Source organism: Triticum dicoccoides, chromosome 2A (assembly GCF_002162155.2).
Source record: "Triticum dicoccoides isolate Atlit2015 ecotype Zavitan chromosome 2A, WEW_v2.0, whole genome shotgun sequence".
Taxonomy (NCBI): domain Eukaryota; kingdom Viridiplantae; phylum Streptophyta; class Magnoliopsida; order Poales; family Poaceae; genus Triticum; species Triticum dicoccoides.
The window spans coordinates 472753396-472772067 of NC_041382.1; the positions used below are offsets into that span (position 1 = coordinate 472753396).

Genomic DNA, 18672 nt, shown 5'->3' on the forward strand with positions numbered 1-18672 from the left:
TTTGACTACAGCCGGTCCTTGTTGAAGGTTAAAACAACACACTTGACGGAAAATCATTGTGGTTTTGATGCGTAGGTAAGAACGGATCTTGCTAGAAGCCCGTAGCAGCCACGTAAAACTTGCAACAACAAAGTAGAGGACGTCTAACTTGTTTTTGCAGGGCATGTTGTGATGTGATATGGTCAAGACATGATGAGATATAAATTGTTGTATGAGATGATCATGTTTTGTAATGGTTATTGACATCTGGCAGGAGCCATATGGTTGTCGCTTTATTGTATGAAATGCAATCGCCATGTAATTGCTTTACTTTATCACTAAGCGGCCGCGATAGTCATAGAAGCAATAGTTGGTGAGATGACAATGATGCTACAATGGAGATCAAGGTGTCAAGCCGGTGACGATGGAGATCATGACGGTGCTTTGGAGATGGAGATCAAAGGCACAAGATGATGATGGCCATATCATGTCACATATTTTGATTGCATGTGATGTTTATCTTTTATGCATCTTATTTTGCTTAGTACAATGGTAGCATTATAAGATGATCCCTCACTAGATTTCAAGGTTTAAGTGTTCTCCCTAAGTATGCACCGTTGCTATAGTTCGTCATGCCGAGACACCACGTAATGATCAGGTGTGATAAGCTCTGCGTTCACATACAACGGGTGTAAGATAGTTTTGCACATGCAGAATACTCAGGTTAAACTTGACGAGCCTAGCATATGCAGATATGGCCTCGGGATACTGAGACCAAAAGGTCAAACGTGAATCATATAGTAGATATGATCAACATAAAGATGTTCACCATTGAAAACTACTCCATCTCACGTGATGATCGGACATGGTTTAGTTGATATGGATCACGTGATCATTTAGATGACTAGAGGGATGTCTGTCTAAGTGGAAGTTCTTAAGTAATATGATTAATTAAACTTTAATTTATCATGAACTTAGTCCTAATAGTTTTTGTATATCTATGTTGTTGTAGATCAATGGCCCGTGCTACCGTGCCCTTGAATTTTAATGCGTTCCTAGAGAAAGCTAAGTTGAAAGATGATGGTAGCAACTACACGGACCGGGTCCATAACTTGAGGATTACCCTCATTGCTGCACAGAAGAATTACGTGCTGAAAGCACCGCTAGGTGCAAGACCCGCTGCAGGAGCAACTCCGAACGTTATGAATGTCTGGCAGAGAAAAGTTGATGACTACTCGATAGTTCAATGTGCCATGCTTTGCGGCTTAGAATCGGGACTTCAAAGATGTTTTAAATGTCATGGAGCATATGAGATGTCCCAGGAGTTGAAGTTAATATTTCAAGCAAATGCCCAAGTTGAGAGATATGAAGTCTCCAACAAGTTCTATAGCTTCAAGATGGAGGAGAATAGTTCCGTCAGTGAACACATACTTAGAATGTCTGGGTACCATAACCACTTGACTCAGCTGGGAGTTAATCTTCCTGTTGATAGTGTCATTGACAAAGTTCTTCAATCACTACCACCAAGCTATAAAGGCTTCGTGATGAACTATAATATGCAAGGGATGGAAAAGACAATTCCCGAACTCTTCGCGATGCACTCTTCGCGATGCTAAAGGCTGTGTAAGTAGAAATCAAGAAGGAGCATCAAGTGTTGATGGTTAACAAGACCACTAGTTTCAATAAAAAGGGCAAAGGGAAGAAGGGGGACTTCAAGAAGAATAGCAAGCACGTTGCTGCTCAAGGGAAGAAGCCCAAGTCTGGACCTAAGCCTGAAACTGAGTGCTTCTACTGCAAAGGGACTAGTCACTCCAAACGGAACTGCCCCAAGTATTTGGCGGATAAGAAGGATGGCAAAGTGAAAGGTATATTTGATATACATGTTATTGATGTGTACCTTATTAATGCCCGTAGTAGCGCCTGGGTATTTGATATTGGTTCCGTTGCTCATATTTGCAACTCGAAACAGGGGCTACAGATTAAACGAAGATTGGCTAAGGACGAGGTGACGATGCGCGTGATGACCCACAATTATAGCGGATCAGTTCTAGCTCTTTTCGATAAGTAAGAGTGTCGAACCCAACGAGGAGCAGAAGGAAATGACAAGTAGTTTTCAGTAAGGTAGTGTCTGCAAGTGCTGAATTGTAAGTAGCAGAGTAGTTCGATAGCAAGATAATTTGTAACGAGCAAGTAACGGTAGTAGTAACAAAAGTGCAGCAAGGTAGCCCAATCCTTTTGAGGCAAAAGACAGCCCAATCCTTTCAGCAAGGTAGCCCAATCCTTTTGAGGCAAAGCATTCTTGAGGGTACACGGGAATTTCATCTAGTCACTTTCATCATGTTGGTTCGATTTGTGTTCGCTACTTTGATAATTTGATATGTGGGTGGACTAGTGCTTAGGTGTTGTTCTTACTTGAACAAACCTCCTACTTATGATTAATCCTCCCGCAAGCATCCGCAACTACGAGAAAAGTATTAAGAATAAATTCTAATCATAGCATTAAACTTTTGGATCCAATCGGTCTCTTACGGAATAGCGCATAAACTGGGGTTTAAGCTTCTGTCACTCTTGCAACCCATCATCTAATTGCTACTCCACAATGCATTCCCTTAGGCCCAAATATGGTGAAGTGTCATGTAGTCGACGTACACATGACACCACTAAGGGAATCACAACATACGTACTATCAAAATATCAAACACATATCAAATTCACATGATTACTTGCAACATGATTTCTCCCGTGACCTCAAGAACAAAGGTAACTACTCACAAATGATAAACATGCTCATGATCAGAGGAGTATTAAATAGCATAATGGATGTGAACATATAATCTTCCACCAAATAAACTATATAGTAATCAACTACAAGATGTAATCAACACTACTAGTCACCCACAAGTACCAATCTGTAGTTCCGGTAATAAGATTGAACACAAGAGATGAACTAGGGTTTGAGAGGAGATGATGTTGGTGAAGATGTTGATGGATATTGCCCTCCCCAAGATGGGAGAGTTGTTGGTGATGATGATGACGATGATTCCCCCCTCCGGGAGGAAAGTTCCCCCGGTGGAATCGCTCCGCCGGAGGGCAAAAGTGCTCCTGCCCAAGTTCCGCCTCGAGGCGGCGACGCTTCGTCCCGAAAGTCCTCCTCTTATTTTTTTTCTAGGTCAAAATGACTTATATACCAAAAGATGGGCACCAGAGGTGGGCCGAGGAGGGCACGCCTGGGCTCCTTGGTGCGCCTGGGTAGGTTGTGCCCACCTGGTGGGGCCCCTCTGGTGTTTATTGGCTGCGGTATTTCTCAAATAATTCATAAAAAATCTCCGTAAAGTTTCACCTCATTTGGAGTTGTGCAGAATAGGTGTCCTGACGTAGCTTTTCCAGGTCCAGATTTCCAACTGCCGAAATTCTCCCTCTTGGTGTGTTCCTTGCAAATTATGAGAGAAAAGGCATTAGAATTACTCCAAAAGGCGTTATTATGGATGAAAACATTATAAATAATAGTAAGAAAACATGATGCAAAATGGATGTATCACTCTCCCTCGACACTTTGCTGCATCAAGAGTTCGAGGGACGTCATCGAGCTGAACGTGTGCAGAAATCGGAGGCGCCGTACATTCGGTGCTTGATCGGTCGGAACAAGAAGAAGTTCGACTACATCAACCGCTTTATCAAATTCTTCTGCTTTCGGTCTACGAGGGTACGTGGACACACTCTCCCTCTCTCGTTGTTATGCATCTCCTAGATAGATTTTACGTGAGCGTAGGATTTTTTCTGAAATTGCATGCTATGTTTCCCAATATCTTTACTCGTTTTGTAATACATCATCTCGTACTAGCTCCTTAGCCACTTTTCTTGCAAGCTTCTTGTGATGCTATATTACCGAGAGGGCCTAGAGATACCTCTCTGGTACACGGAGGGACAAATCCCAATCTCGATCCATGCCAACTCAACAGACACCTTCGGAGATACCTATAGAGAATCTTTATGATCACCCAGTTATGTTGTGATGTTTGATAGCACACAAGGTATTCCTCCGGTATCCGAGAGTTGCATGATCTCATGGTCGAAGGAATATGTATTTGACATTAAGAAAGCAGTAGCAATAAAATGAACAATCATATACTATGCTGACGGATGGGTCTTGTCCATCACATCATTCTCCTAATGATGTGATCCCGTTATCAAGTGACAACACATGTCTATGGTTAGGAGACCTTAACCATCTTTTGATCAACGAGCTAGTCTAGTAGAGGCTCACTAGGGACACGATATTTGTTTATCTATCCACACATGTATTTAAGTTTCCGGTCAATACAATTCTAGCATGAATAATAAACCTTTGTAATGAATAAGGAAATATAATAATAACCACTTTATTATTGCCTCTAGGGCATATTTTCAACAAATGCGGCCAGCTGGCACCGGGCGGGAACACACGTGCGATGGGGAGGGGTATTTGGTGGGCCAGGATGGTCAGAAAACGGCCTTGGGATCGGTTCGGACTCCAGCAAACCTTTCCACGTTTGTCTTCGGTTTGCAGGAGAAATCGTGTCCGGACCGCTCCGTGAATCAATACAGGTCGGCGTTGGATGGCTTCCGCTGTCCGGACAGCCTGATACAAACGATTGCTGGAGATTTACGGGTCCTCCTTGGAGATGCCCTAGAGGACAAATGGCTATTTGAAGTTAGGTAAAGCTAGTACATGTGCAATAATCATAAATTTCCAGTTTCTCGAAAGCTTGCTCATGTTGAGTTGACCGATGAAAAATTGCCAAGTTTGAGGATATCATGCAAAGGCCTACAAAATGACACCATATATTTGGATAAAACTTATGTAGTAACATAACGTATCAACACCAAGAAATTTCTAAGCTGAGTATAAGAAGTTGGACTTTTCCCATTAGCAACAGAATCAATTTTGCTAGGGTTGATAGTGAATCCATCTTTGGTTATAACATGATCCAGATACTCCACTTTTTCAACAACAAAAACACATTTACTCGGTTTTTAGCAGATAAATGTTGTCTGAAAAGGATTTGGGACTAATTGCAAGTGTTTGATATGAGAGGTTGTGTCTTTACCGTAAATTAACACATCATCAAGGAAAACCATCATGAATTTTCTCGAGGTTGTCCAAAATGCATGACCATGTATACAAAGTGCCAAAAATACGTCCTAACAACAATTCTTTTCCAAATATGAGGTAGACTGGTGGAAACATTCTCACATGATGATAGCCATACCTCAAATCTAGTTTAGAGAAAACTTTGGCTCCATGTAACACATCTATGAAATCCTCTATTATAGGAATAGAAAAAACAATCTTATCTGTTTGAGCACTTAACTTCTTGCAATCAACACAAAGTCTCTAGTTGGAATCTTCCTTCTTCAGCAAAAAAGTAGGACATGCATATGGAATCTGGCTTGGTCTATTGATATCATGAGAAAGCAAATCATGTAGTTGTTACTCCATCTCATCATTTTGCTTGTGCAGAACCTTATGTAGTCTAGCGTAAGGAGAAACCAAGCCAGGCACTAGAGCAATTCTATGATCACAATCTCTGGGAGGTGGTAGCTTTGTTGGTCGGCAGATTAACACCACCGTCATGCGAAGAGGAAGGAGGGCGGGATTTCGGAGGAGATCCAAACCACCTCGTCGCCCAACCACTCTAGGAACAGACCGCTCTGGTACTAATTGTCAGATCACATTTGATAGACTGACTCGAGAACTAAAACCAATAACAATTCAAGAATATATCTGGCATAGGGTTCAGGGTTTGCCCATACTGATAAATACCTCAATATGTATTTATAAGTGATATGATAATTGTGAATGATCGATAACCCTTGTTATAGACATATTTGGTAGTAGAGATTGCCCGGGATTAGATAGAATTATTTCTATCTTATCTCTAGGAGGCGTCTTGCCCTCCAAGTTTTGTACTCAATATATACTCACCCTCGAGGCTTAATAATACATCCAACAATTCCACCAATCTCCCTCTCTATCCTTTCTACAACCCTAGAGATATAATATAGTCCCTTTTATACTCAACTCACTAGGTTACACAGGCCATTTGGTTACTTCCTGGGGCAAACTTGTCTGGCCTGGCACCTCCATGAGATTTGCATGTGCCATGTTTGGTTTGTGTCCTTGAAAATCTAACGCTAGCCCGGCTCGGTAAGTTGGGAGTATCATTAACGCGGGCTAAGACTCGAGACCACCATTAGCCTTGTCCAGGCAGCCGAAACAGAGCACTTTTAGATCGCCCTAGGAGAAGAAAAAGACAAACAATAGCCTGATATGACGTCCGTAACATAGGTATCTTGCATGGTCGTGAAAATGAGCAAAAGCTGCATGGCCAGGCACAAAAGCAGTAGCGTCCCATGCCCAAGCCAAGCACGAGAATTCATCAGGGCATGAGCTATGGAGGGTGCTGCTCCCAGCCCTCCACCTAGACAATCAAAGATGAGATTAATTGTATTGACTTATTTTCATCCACGAACAAAACGTAAAGCAATGCTCCATCGTGGTTCCTTCTTCTCTTTCCTTCCCATTGTTGTGGTCATCTACTTCCTCCTTTCCTCTACCTTTTCCCCTTCTCTTTCTTTCTTCTTCTTTTTCTCATGAAGTAGCCAGCTCCTGAGGGCACGAGCAACGGAAGCACTACAATGGTGATGCCCCATGCTCCACATCGGATCTAAAATTCTAGGGCCGTCATTTTTATTTGATTTCACCCAAAGGCATCACTATGTAGACCCCATCTCAGTGAGCCCCATCTCCTTCTTTCTCCCACGACGTATCTCTTTCTCTTTCCCTTTCCTCTCTTTCCTCCTTTTCCCTTACTTTTTTCATGGAGCGGTTGGCTCCTCTGTAAGAACCCGTTTGCCCTATGAGACACCTACTTTAGCTCCAGTGTGGCATCTGAACCGACATAGACCATGGGACATTAGGTTTGAGGCAGCCCGTTGGTCATGCCCTCAGAAGGTCGTTCGAGTCTTGGTCTGACACCCAAGCCTAGTTGGCACGCAGGGTAGCCGGTTGAAGCTACCCGTTGGGCCATGCCGTCCTTTCCAGGGAAGGACCAACTAAGCCCACAACAACAGTGACTCTCAGGGAGTCATTATATTTTCTGCTTGCAGGACCTTCTTCTCGTGCCGAGAAGCTCTCGAGGCAGAGTTGGGCGCGTGCATGGAAGGCTTATCCCTAGCGATCCAGAGAAGCGAACTTCGGGTCATCATTGAGATGGACTCACTTGTGGCAGTCAAGATGATCAAAGGACGAGAACAAGATAGGTCGATTTATGCTTCCTTAGTTATTAGATATCTCATGTCACTTTGTGAATGTTGTATTACTCATGTTAGCCGTCATGTTAATAAGGTTAGTAATAGCTTGGCAAATTTTGCACGCATAGAGGGAAGAACAATGACTTGGCTAGGATCTGGTCCCTCTGTTGCGGTAGAACTAGCAGCGGCTGATTGTATCTTCTTGGTGGTTGAGTAATACAAATTTCACTCGCAAAAAAAAAAACAGTGCAATGAACAACGACAAACAATGATGAAATGAAGTGTAATTCAAATATCCCCGTCAATCCTGACCATCCAGAGAAGTGGATGACGACCGTTGGATGGCCGGAGGTGTTCTCGCTGGAGCGACAATTGTGGGTGTAGAGGATCTGACAGGGTCGGGGCTGAACTGTAGTTTGCTGGAGTAGGGAGGGGCGGGATGCCACCCGTCGCGGCTCTCGTCTCCTTTTGATCTCTTCCCCCATTTCGAAAGCAAATTTCTAGGCGGGACAGAGAGGCGGAGATGGCTGCGGCCATGGCGGAAACCCTAGCGCTGGCCCCGGTGGAGGACCCCGAGGCGCCCCTCGACGCGGCCGCCATCCGAAGGTACTACCTACTTGCTGTCCCCTCCGCCCTCTCCTCCGCTCCATCGATTCACCTCCCAACTCCCTTCGTTCGTTCAGCCGGTTCAAGCAGCTCTCCACGCTGTGGGGAGGGGACGAGGAGGAGCCGGTGGATGCTGCGGCGGCGGAGGATGGGCTGCGCTCCGGGTGCGAGGTGGGTGTCGGCGGCTTCGTGTCAACAGCCAGGGGTTCCCGTGCTCTGCTAGGTTTCTTACTTCAGCCCACGAGACAGGTTAACATCTTCGTTTCTGCTGTGTTGTTTCCAGGCGGATATGCAGGCGGAGGATGCGTGGGACTCCAGCGCTGCTGAGCTAGAGAGTCGCTGTTTGGGTATGCGTCCGATTCCATTTGATTTTACTGCTATCTTGACGGTTCATAGAGTGTGGTGCACAATGGCTCTTTTGGTTTCAATGTGACAGTGCGATTGTTGTATGTAGACTTGTACATTGAGTGGTTGAGAAAGGAGGTGAGCTTGACAGAGGAGGAGAACTGCAAGTTATCTGCCGAGATTAGTGTCATTGGAGAGACAGTGTTCAAAGGTTATTTATCTTGGGTTTTTCTTGTTTATAAGCCCATGCTAGTTGCCAACACTTTGCTAGCCAAGTCGTAGCACCGTGTTCTTTCAAATAACAAAAACGACTTTTGTTGTTTAGACATGATTCCGCTGGATGCTGAGATTGAATCACTGGAGTCTTCACTGAATACACTTGGTTCAGAGGTTGTTCTCAAATTCTGGACCCTTTACTGCATCCAATTCCTCGTCAAAATAAGACTGTTTGCAAAACAAATATTCCAAGGAAGTTAAATTTGTCGATTCAAAATCAGTAGTGTTTTTCTTTTCTTGCGAGTCGTGACAATCTTAAATGTCTGCCATCATGTTTATGTAATATTTGACATGTCATCTACATTAAGTAATCTTTTACATTCCCTTCAACTTTCTTTTCTTAACATATTTACAATATTTCACCCTCCTTTGATGTAGGGTTTGAAACATTCGGAAGCAAGTCCTATCTCAACTGATTCAGGCTTCAACCAAATAGATATTGAGAAGGACTGCAAATATGAGGTGTGTTAGATGTTGTATATAATTGGCATATTCCAAATATTGTGCTATCTATGCTGAATTGCTTATTGCTTAACAATTTCAATGGTCTAAGTGGAGACAAATCAATGGAAAGTTTAGGATAATAGTAATGCAAATTCGTAAATGTAACTTATATTCCTTGTTGAAATTATTTTGTGAAACCTAGATAGTTACTTCATGGGTGTGTTGGTGGTGTCCTCTTGGACAGTTACATTGTAATACAGTCAACCTATTCTGCCTATTTATGTTATAGAGCATCTTCCACAAACAAAACCTCACACAGAAAGTAGTAACAACGATAATCACAGACACATATGGAGCTAATACACATGCAAACGGATTTTCATCTGAGTATATTTTTTCCTTTTTCTTCAGCTTACAATGCTCTGTGTTGTTGAACACACACCTTTAACAAATTTCCAGGAACTGAAACTAGATCATCAAATAGGAAAAAGTGAGATGGACTTGAAGCTGCTACAAATACAAAGTATTTCAATGCAAAGGTATCAAGCTAATGCGCCTTAATCTCTCTACTGATTGTAAATCTGTTTAAAGCATCTTAACATCAACAATGGCAATGCTACTTGTTTGCCATGATGGCAATGATATGGTTATTCAGAACTCAACATAAATCCTGATTGTTATTCAGAACTCAATAAATGTCCCTGATTGTTCTTGATGATAAGAATACCTATGTTTATAAAGCGGTAAAGCGAAGCGAGGCGCTAGGGGGGCGCCTCACTGCTTAAGCGATAAAGCGTAAAGCGAGGCGACGCTTTACACAGACTCTGAACCTGATGGGCAGTATAATAGAGCACCATTTAGTGAGACATATATATGTTGATTCTAATCCACCAGTGAGCCCATATATTCTGATCCATCCACTAAGCAGTAAGCAACTAGCCAATTGCTATAAGAGAGGCAGTAGCACCTAACAGCAGAGGAGTTGTGCATAGCATAACACACAACAGAGCAGAAAAGGCTGGTGCAGATCTGAGGAAGCTGCTGCCAGAGGAGAGAGGAAAGAGCTGAAAGCCTGGATATTTGCACGCTCTGGTTTTGGTTCTCTCTCTTTCTTTCCCCTCCTGTAACTGTTTCACATGTGAGCCCAGCCCTGTTTCCCTGCCAGGAATCTCTGTACCCTGCCTGGCAAGTCTAAGGCGTCCTCTCTGCCTTAAAGCGCCAATCAGGACGCCTAAGCAGGCGCTTCAGACGCTTTAGTGTCTAAGGCGGACGCCTTAGACACATGTCTAAAGCGAGTTGGACGCTTTGAGCCTGGAGGGCGCTCTAACGCTTAAGCGTCGCTTAAGCGACGCTTTAGGGACGCTTTACAAACAGAGAAGAATACTTTAATTTATCATATGAATGAGGTTTCTCAACTTGACTTTGCATTTAAAATAGTTTGCTCAACAAGGAATTTCACCATTTTATCTGCTTTAGAATTTGCTAACAATTCTGCCACCATTAGTTTTTACTCCCTGTTTGTGTTCATTAAGGACAAAATGTAAATATGCTTGGTTAGCTATCATCTGTTAATGCATTGAGATGAACCCATGTAATGTGCACAGCACACCACCACCACCATTGTTCTCTTCATTTGTAGTCTCTGTTTATATTATTTTCAACCTTCTCAGTTTCAGCATCTATCTTTGGCAAAACCTTCTCATTCCAACACATGATTAATTTTCTATCTTTGTTGAACGTGGCATTTGGATTAGATATGCATGCCTTCCTCGCGTTCTGAGGATCACACTGCTATACACATGTTTACCGGTTCCGCCATGAACTCTTGACCAATCTCCTGATTGTTGTGCTCTTCTTTTAATGTCCAGTCCTTGAGATTATCTGTGAACTCTCAATCGGTTATCAATTTGTAACTGGCTTTCTGTTTTCCCATCTTCACATTTAGAAGTTATAATCACAAGCATATGTTCCTTATTTTTTGAAACCTACATATGTTTCTTACCATTGAATCAATTTTTCTTTGTTGACTTTTTTACTGATTCCGTTGTCCTTACCTGTTGGCTTCCTTCATCATCCCAGCTTGTTAAAATTGTACCACTCTGAGCTTTTAACTGGGGCTGTCTCATGTTTAGATTTTAAGCTTGTTCTGCTTAAAAACTTCGTACTTCATGACATCTCCCTCTCTCTATCCAGGGATGAAGAAATGTGGCAGCTTCAATCTCTGGTTTCAGGACCAAAGGTCTTAGAGTGTAAAGACAACTGTCTCAGGGTGCTCCTGAAGGCACCTATACTGACCTCGGAATGTGTAATTCTTGGACAAAAGTTGGATTGTGTTGTTGATTCTTCTGTTTCAGATCATGAGTTACTGATAGAAGTTGATGAAGGAAGCATGGAACTGAATAAAGTCCAGGTGCTCTCTTAACCATATTTTTCTCATTTTGTAGAAACTCTTTACCTCTGGTGAACTAATTGATCATCATTTTTTATTTTTACCTATGGTAGATATTTGGTGTAATACCTGATGCATTTCAGGATATTGTTGCATTTCACGATTAAAAATCTCACGGTACAAGTAGTGAATAATGACATAACCAAGGATCATAAAACTGCATGGCTGGGTGTGGCTACAGTAACCTGTGCGATGTTAGCTGTTTTCCACCTTGATTTTCCTATACAGTGATCAATCCTATTTGACACTCCCAATTTCATGTAAAGTAATCAACTGAGATGATTATAAAATATTCTCATGTACAAGTGTTCAACGGTACATAAAGGCTCGGGCAAGCTGTAACATTTTTGTAGGCTTAAAGTATTTTTATCAGACATTCCTAAACTTACTGAAAATAATAATAATGGTAAAGCAGTGAACTACTCTTCCATACCCCTGATCATTGCAAAAGTTTTTTTGTGCTTATGCTTGCATAGTTACCTGACAATCAAGGCAAAAACTGATGTTGTCTTAGAATCGATTTTGTATGCATATGGATTAGGAAGGAGACACACCAGTATCCACCATATTTTATTAGATGTAACCTATGAGTGGATTTAGATACTCATTTTGTATTATGCTGTTATTTCATATTCTTTCAGTAACATTCACAATACAATTTTGTGCTTATGCTCATTCAGTGGTTCCAGCATTTGAATTCCTGCTAAACACCTCAAGCCGTGTCAAACTTTTCTTCTTATTCCTGTTTTTTGTACTTCATTCAGTTCTTTGCTGGCAATGTTATGGTGCTTGATAACAAATTGCCAATTGCCATACTTTTAACCTTTTAAAGTCCATTCAGGAGAACTATGTTGTTTCATGTTTTACCAATCATATTTGTCTTTTCAGATCTTTCCTGCTGATGTTTGTGTAGATATACTGATTGAGAAGCTCAAGTCCTCCAGGTATGTTAGAGATACTTGCTATCTGACTTACAGAGCTGGCTTATTGTTCTTCCAAAAAAGGGGTCGCTTGTTTAAACATTTAAACAACTTCGAATCTTCATTAAGGTTCAGAAGTGCCACCACTATTGAACAACATATAGAACACCAAGAAACTTCACTTGTCTTTGTCATTTCTTTTGTGTTATTTTAGCATACAATTCACGACTCACAGTTGTGCGAACTGTACTCTGTATTACTTTCAATCATTTTTGTGTGCTTAACTGCTTATGCAAAAAAACGCTATCTGCTTTTGAAGAGAGGTCATTTCCGCTCCATCTTTGGGATGGCTCATTCGGCAATGTCAACAACAGATTGTAATCAACACTCTAAGACGATCGTTGGTGAATGATGCCAATAATTCCAGGTGACATTATTTTGCATCTGCTAGTATTGCGCTAATAATTCTGTATCTTTTTTACTGTTATTCCCTTTTGTAAGAATAATTGCAAGGAATCTATAATTTCTAAGCTTCTTCATTGAATTTAGAGCTTACACTGCAATGATTCATAGCACTCTTTGTATGTTATAGCACTGTATGTTCTGCCAACATTACTGGAGCCATTTACTTGGTTTTGTATCAAACAGATTTTACTATGAGAGACACGTTCCTTTCTAATAGAAAATGATATGCAGCTGGCCGCTTGTTAGAGGAAAAAAACAACAACAAACATTGCAATTTCACATTAAACAAGAAGCACAATTTAATCATGAATGTCCTTACTATTTGGATTTGATGACCCCCTTAATTGAGTAATGATAAATATTTCTCAAAAGAGGTAGTGATCTACATTTTATCTGACAATTGAAGCCAGGCTCATGTGATGCACATAGGCAACAAAAACTAATTGTAGGTGCTCAGCATGAATATTATATATGCTCATAATTTTGTCCCTTTGTGTTCAGCATTTCGATAATGTGACAAACTCTTCTGTTTTCTTGCAGGCATTCTTTTGAGTACTTTGACAAAGATGAAACAATCGTAGCTCATTTGGTTGGTGCAATTGATGCCTTCTTCAAGATATCTGCAGACTGGCCACTGTCGTCCTATGGTCTGAAGTTAATCTCAATCCGCAATTCAGGGACTCAGCCAACGAATATAACTTTACATTTGCTCTGTAAGACCAAGGTAAAAATGGCTAAGCCAATATTAGCAGAAGAAGTATGAAAATAATGATCTGTTTTGCATAGACGCCTAGTTTCCTTTTTGTAGTCAATAAGCATGGGTACCAGCTTCTAGACCAAGGCCATGGCTACCAAAACAAACATAATAGCATGGGTACCAGCTGTTGAGTAGCAACCTAATTCGCGGTCTTGGTCCTATGGTTGCCAGGAACTTGCCAATGGCTTGGAGCTTGAGACTCGTCGGCATCTGGTAAGATTTGTAGACGCCGTTGAGGAGATTCTTGTTCGGGAGATGCAGTCAGAGCTCCACTCCAGCAGGGTTTCTGCTTAGAATCGAGGTCTGGGCTCGGCTTCTCATCAAAGTTGATGGCAGACAGGAGCTCATTTCAGATTACCCTTATACTTTTCGTACAGATTTGGTGCCACTTGACCTTCTACGCATGTGGAATCGAGTGCTGTTGCTGCTAGGTATAACAGCATAGATTTAGTCCTTTCTTGTATTGTAGTAAAAAAAAAAGGTGTGCGCAAAGCTTGAACCGTCGAAAGATCAGGCGGAATTGTGGTTGTATTGGTTCTTTATACCAGACTGTTAAACTGTGTCCTCCAGTGTACTGTTCAATTGACTGACGCTGTGAAAAAAAAAAGGAAAGAAGAAAAATGCAATTAGCTAGACTTCAAACTGTGTCCTCCAGTTCAATTGACCGACGTGTGGCTTGTGCGAATTCAATTCAAACTGAGAGAAAACACATGAAACATGATCTCCGTCTAGGCAAAATAATTCCAAGTTCGAAATAGATCTGTAATAATGAACTCGAGGCAGAAACACAACAAGATGGAAAGCAGAGAAGAGCAGAACATGATCAAGCTTGTTGAACTCATTGCATTTCGATCAGAAAAAATGGCTTTAAAGTTTGGAATCTCATGATGCACCAACATATAGGTCTGTCTGTATACAAATATCCATTTATTACTTTGAAACTTATACAAGCCCTGTAAACTTCAACGGTCACATAAAATATTCAACACAACAAAAGGTTGCAACGGAGCCCTTCATGGCCAGCCAGCATCTCACACCACTTTCACTAGCCTCTTCCTCACTGTCATCCAACAACTTACAGGACAGCACATAAAACATTCTACCCTGCTATTAGGAAAACCTACACTGACCCGAAACACGAAATAATAGGATGGATGCAGTCTCATTAACCTTGTGTTCCTTCCTCTTTATTAGAGCTGCACTTTGCGGTCGTAGACCCAGCTGAATGGAACCACAGGCCCCTGTTTCGCCCTTGCCTGCGCTCTTTCGTCCAGCCGCCTGAATCTCGTTGCCAAAGTGCAAACATAGTCCTGCGACCGCCTTCCTTCACCGGACAGTCCAGTGAGATCTGCAACTTTCCACCTCTGGACCAAGAACTCGAGGATGTCGGCGTAGTCTTTCGCTGTGTAGACCCCAAGCCGCTGCGCCACCGAGCTGAAGTGCTCGAATAGGTTGTCGTCCTCACCATCGTACATGAGATGAGCAGGCATTGAGATTTTCTTCCTCATCATGTCAGCAAATGCAAGCACCGTGTAGTCAGGATCTATTTCAAAAAGCTTTTCAACTATCTTGGTGTAAGCCGTCTCATGGCGCTTCTCATCAGCTGCTATTGTACCACATATCTGGGCCAGTTTAAGGTCCCCAAATTGCTTGGCATGCCTAGCAGTATTGCCATGGGATATGAAAGTAGCTCTCTCTTGGAATGATGTGTAAAGGAAACCCATGTAGGGATTGTTCTCAGTTCCTGGATCCTGTATTGACATGGGATACACTAAGAATTAATGGCAACGTTCAATCCAAAAACAATTGCATGTTACAATTTACAAGTAGCAGCACAAGAATATAGGTTAAAACAGAATATAGTTGCATGTTACAATCCAACCCTGCTACAATGAAGCACTATCTACAGACAGCACAAAGTAAATGGTAGTTTGTCGATTGAACACCATACACTTTTGTTACATGTTGGTTTTGAGAATATTGGTGATTTTGCTTTGAGATTAGCAAAGTTAATGATCATACACTGAAGCTTAAAAGATAGATAATAGTTCTTACCATTCCAGAACCAATAAGGTACTGTATAGTCTTCTCAATTTGTCTCATGTCAACCCGTCCGGAAAGGTACATGTACTTGTTCAGAAGATCACCGTGCCTGTTTTCTTCAGCAGTCCATGCTCTTGTCCAAACAGCCCAGGCAGTTGGGCTTGCGCCAGTTTCATCTAGGACACCATCAAGGGTGTTGAGCATTGTTTGGTACGTAGGAAGGGCTTCCTCAGTAACCATGTCACCAACTAGGCAAACAAAGTAGTCATCAGGGATTTCCTTTGCCCGCTCCCTCAGTTCTTTTACTTCATCATAAAATCCCTCGGAAGAAGGGTCTGGTAGGAAGTCCTGTGGCTGCCATGACTTCTCAACTGGCTTCAGAAGGTTCAATAGGTTGTCCCTAGCCCAAGATTGAAGTGAATCAAAGATCTCCTGCTTTTGTGCTGGTAGCGAATGCATGACTTGGAGATGCACCTCGCGTGGGGGAGCATAGGGCTTTTTGGCAGTTTTGACCCTAGGAAAGGTAACATAATGACTTAGTACAATCCAGAAGGAGCACTGCACAGTACATATGGATGTACAGTACTTGTTAAGGTGAATGGATGCAACTCATATTAATCTATCTACCATAATATCTCTATTCCAGAAATTTCCAGGCTTCTGTCAAATTAGAGTGGCAAAGGAAACACAATGAGCCTATCCCTTTAGACCATGGTGAAGAAAGGCTCCTGATGTTTGCATAGAAACTTTTAACACAAAACAGTGTTTACCAAACATGCTACTACCATATATCAAAAACATATAAGGTTCCGGTGAAGTTAGATTAAGTAGTTTGAGGTGCCACAACTGCATCTACATACATAAACAGGGCAGAACCAACAATGTTTTAAGGTTTTACAAGCTATTATCCGGAATAACTTGATGGATAATTTGACTAAACAGAGTAACTCGATGCAAAACTTGACTAAGGAAAACACAATCAACGCAAAATCCGCCCAAATTATCTTATACATTAAACTGGATGACAAACAAAGAGTCGGTGCCCTTTTTTTTGTACTCGCATAATTTCTATATTCATCTTTATGAATCCAGCGAACAGTCTGACCACTCAAAGTTCATTGTATTATTGATTACAATACCCTAAAACGTCATTGGTAAATTTCTGTTCACTGGAGAGTGTAAATTTCTGTTCTTAGACTACGACTTATTTAAACTGATACTACAAGAACACAAGAGTAGTGTTTGTGCGAGCTCCCAAAAACTAAAATGCACAAATCATAATCGCAGATCAAGCCTTTTAATGTTCACTATCAGTCTATCCCCATCAACATGTTTGAACAAGTTCAGATCTCAGCAGCTAACAAGTTTATGGCTTCATGCATGACATAAACCCCCCGAAGACCACTGGAAAACAACTTTGAACAAGTACAGCCTGCATAAATTTAAATTGACCATCCAAACAACTCTGAAATTTTACGGCCTGCATAAATTGACCATCGAAATGACTCTGAATTTCGGCGGCCTGATTAAATTGACCATCCAAAGAATTCTGGATTTGTACAGCCTGCTTACATTGACCATCTATTGTTTCTGCACAAGCAATTCCTTCTAATCAACAATATAGGATTTTTGTTATGACAAATAACTAGTTAATGTGAAATTGATACTGCAAGAATTCATGCAGTCAATTTGAGAACCAGTAGATATATCGTCGTTACAAAAAAACTGAGATAGGCAGAAACGGGGAACCGGATTTTGCGCATCTGCAAACGGGCTAGATCGCCAAATCGATCCATCCAGACCGTAAGCAGAAGCTCGGCATCAAATGGATCAGCAAATGAATTTAAAGACACACGGAGCAAAGCCCTGGATCTCAACAAGAAAAGAAGGAGAACACGGAAGCCAAACCGCAACGAGAAAAAAAGATGGAGTGCATTTTTTTTCTTGTCGTGATTTGATCCGATCCATTGGAATAAGTGTTTGCCCTATTTTCCAGGCAGCCAATTCTAGATCACAAATCTCGCCACCCCAGATCACAAAAATAACTCCCGGGTCGACGGAAACCCTCCCACCAACCCAGATCACACTGTACACGAAACCATTTCCGCCATAATCAAGGAGCAGGATTCGCAGGCGTGGGCGGGAGGATCTGCTTACTCGTTGATGGTGGAGGCCATGACCACCACCGGCGGTGCCCCATTGCCGGCCCTCCTCTGCGCGACGGAAGGCGACGGCGAGGCCTTGTGGGACGGGAGGCAGGCCCTGAACGCCATGGACGGTCGACTCACTCACCTCACCACGAGCCGCCCCGTGCGAGATCTCGATGAGGAGGACAGGTGGATGGATTCTTGTTTGCTACAGAGGCCGGGATTCCTCCTGCACCGCTTCTTGGGCGCTCCTGGTTGTCTGTCTCTACCTGTACCTGGGTGGGCTGGCTGTGGGGGGTTATACAAGGGAAGGGGTTTGTGAGAGGGATCCGCTATTAAAAGAGGGAAGAGAGAGAATTTCTTGTCGATCGGGGAGAGAAAGAGGGATCCGCCATTATTTTTGTTTACGGCGTCGAGTTATTCCAACCTCTTTTGCTGGCCTGCATTGAAATTTTTGACCTCGCTGGCCCCCATGGCCAAAAATAAACTTGACGTTGTCGATAGATAGTGAGGTGTTTTGGATCCCGACGCCTACAAGCATCAAACTTTTTTTTTTGAAATCAGCATCAAACTTAATAAGGTTCATAGTATTTTAAAGTTCCAGAACATTTCAAAAGCAACCTCACATATACACACCTGGACATACTATATTTTTGTAAAAAAAATGGACTTATTATGTGTATGTAATGTTTCGTATTTCTTTTTACACGGACTGTATGCATTATAGAGCCACATATTTGTCTTCTTTATGTACTTCTATATCTATACCTAATATTAAAGGACGAAAATTTCATAGTTTCCCATAGGTCATCTTTTTATATCCGTTGATTTTGTGTTAGTGCTAAAGATAGACGGTTGAGATTTAAAAATAAAGCTATATAACGTTACTTCAAATATAAGACACATACACAACCCAACACGTACTCGTCTATGAAGATTCCTTTTTTT

General features: G+C 41.9%; 2 protein-coding genes across 3 annotated transcripts; one reads left to right on the top strand and one right to left on the bottom strand.

Moving 5' to 3' along the window:
- Positions 1 to 7692: 7692 nt before the first annotated feature.
- LOC119354939 lies at positions 7693 to 14176 on the top strand. Of its 2 annotated transcripts, none has more exons than XM_037621706.1 (12): positions 7693 to 7878; positions 7956 to 8049; positions 8162 to 8225; positions 8333 to 8434; positions 8549 to 8613; positions 8878 to 8961; positions 9355 to 9482; positions 11137 to 11353; positions 12281 to 12336; positions 12632 to 12739; positions 13318 to 13501; positions 13706 to 14176. In XM_037621706.1, the coding sequence occupies exons 1-12, from the start codon at positions 7796 to 7798 to the stop codon at positions 13826 to 13828; spliced, it is 1308 nt and encodes a 435-aa protein (XP_037477603.1). In that variant the 5' UTR covers positions 7693 to 7795; the 3' UTR covers positions 13829 to 14176. The 2 variants fall into 2 exon arrangements, with proteins under 2 accessions (XP_037477603.1, XP_037477604.1); XM_037621707.1 differs by having other exon boundaries at positions 7694 to 7878; positions 9403 to 9482.
- A 256-nt stretch (positions 14177 to 14432) lies between these two features.
- Positions 14433 to 18039, bottom strand: LOC119354940 (stearoyl-[acyl-carrier-protein] 9-desaturase 5, chloroplastic-like). The gene is made up of 3 exons (XM_037621708.1): positions 17735 to 18039; positions 15590 to 16091; positions 14433 to 15285 (listed from the first exon to the last, which is right to left on the bottom strand). The coding sequence occupies exons 1-3, from the start codon at positions 17848 to 17850 to the stop codon at positions 14725 to 14727; spliced, it is 1179 nt and encodes a 392-aa protein (XP_037477605.1). The 5' UTR covers positions 17851 to 18039; the 3' UTR covers positions 14433 to 14724.
- Positions 18040 to 18672: the final 633 nt, after the last annotated feature.

Coding starts and splice junctions, on each gene's coding strand:
- LOC119354940 (XM_037621708.1), bottom strand. CDS start 17,850: ATGGCGTTCAGGGCCTGCCTCCCGTCCCACAAGGCCTCGCCGTCGCCT. Junction 16,092..17,734: donor ATGGCCTCCACCATCAACGA/GTAAGCAGATCC, acceptor TACCTTTCCTAG/GGTCAAAACTGCCAAAAAGC. Junction 15,286..15,589: donor ACCTTATTGGTTCTGGAATG/GTAAGAACTATT, acceptor ATGTCAATACAG/GATCCAGGAACTGAGAACAA.
- LOC119354939 (XM_037621706.1), top strand. CDS start 7,796: ATGGCTGCGGCCATGGCGGAAACCCTAGCGCTGGCCCCGGTGGAGGAC. Junction 12,337..12,631: donor GAGAAGCTCAAGTCCTCCAG/GTATGTTAGAGA, acceptor CTGCTTTTGAAG/AGAGGTCATTTCCGCTCCAT. Junction 13,502..13,705: donor ATTTGCTCTGTAAGACCAAG/GTAAAAATGGCT, acceptor TATGGTTGCCAG/GAACTTGCCAATGGCTTGGA.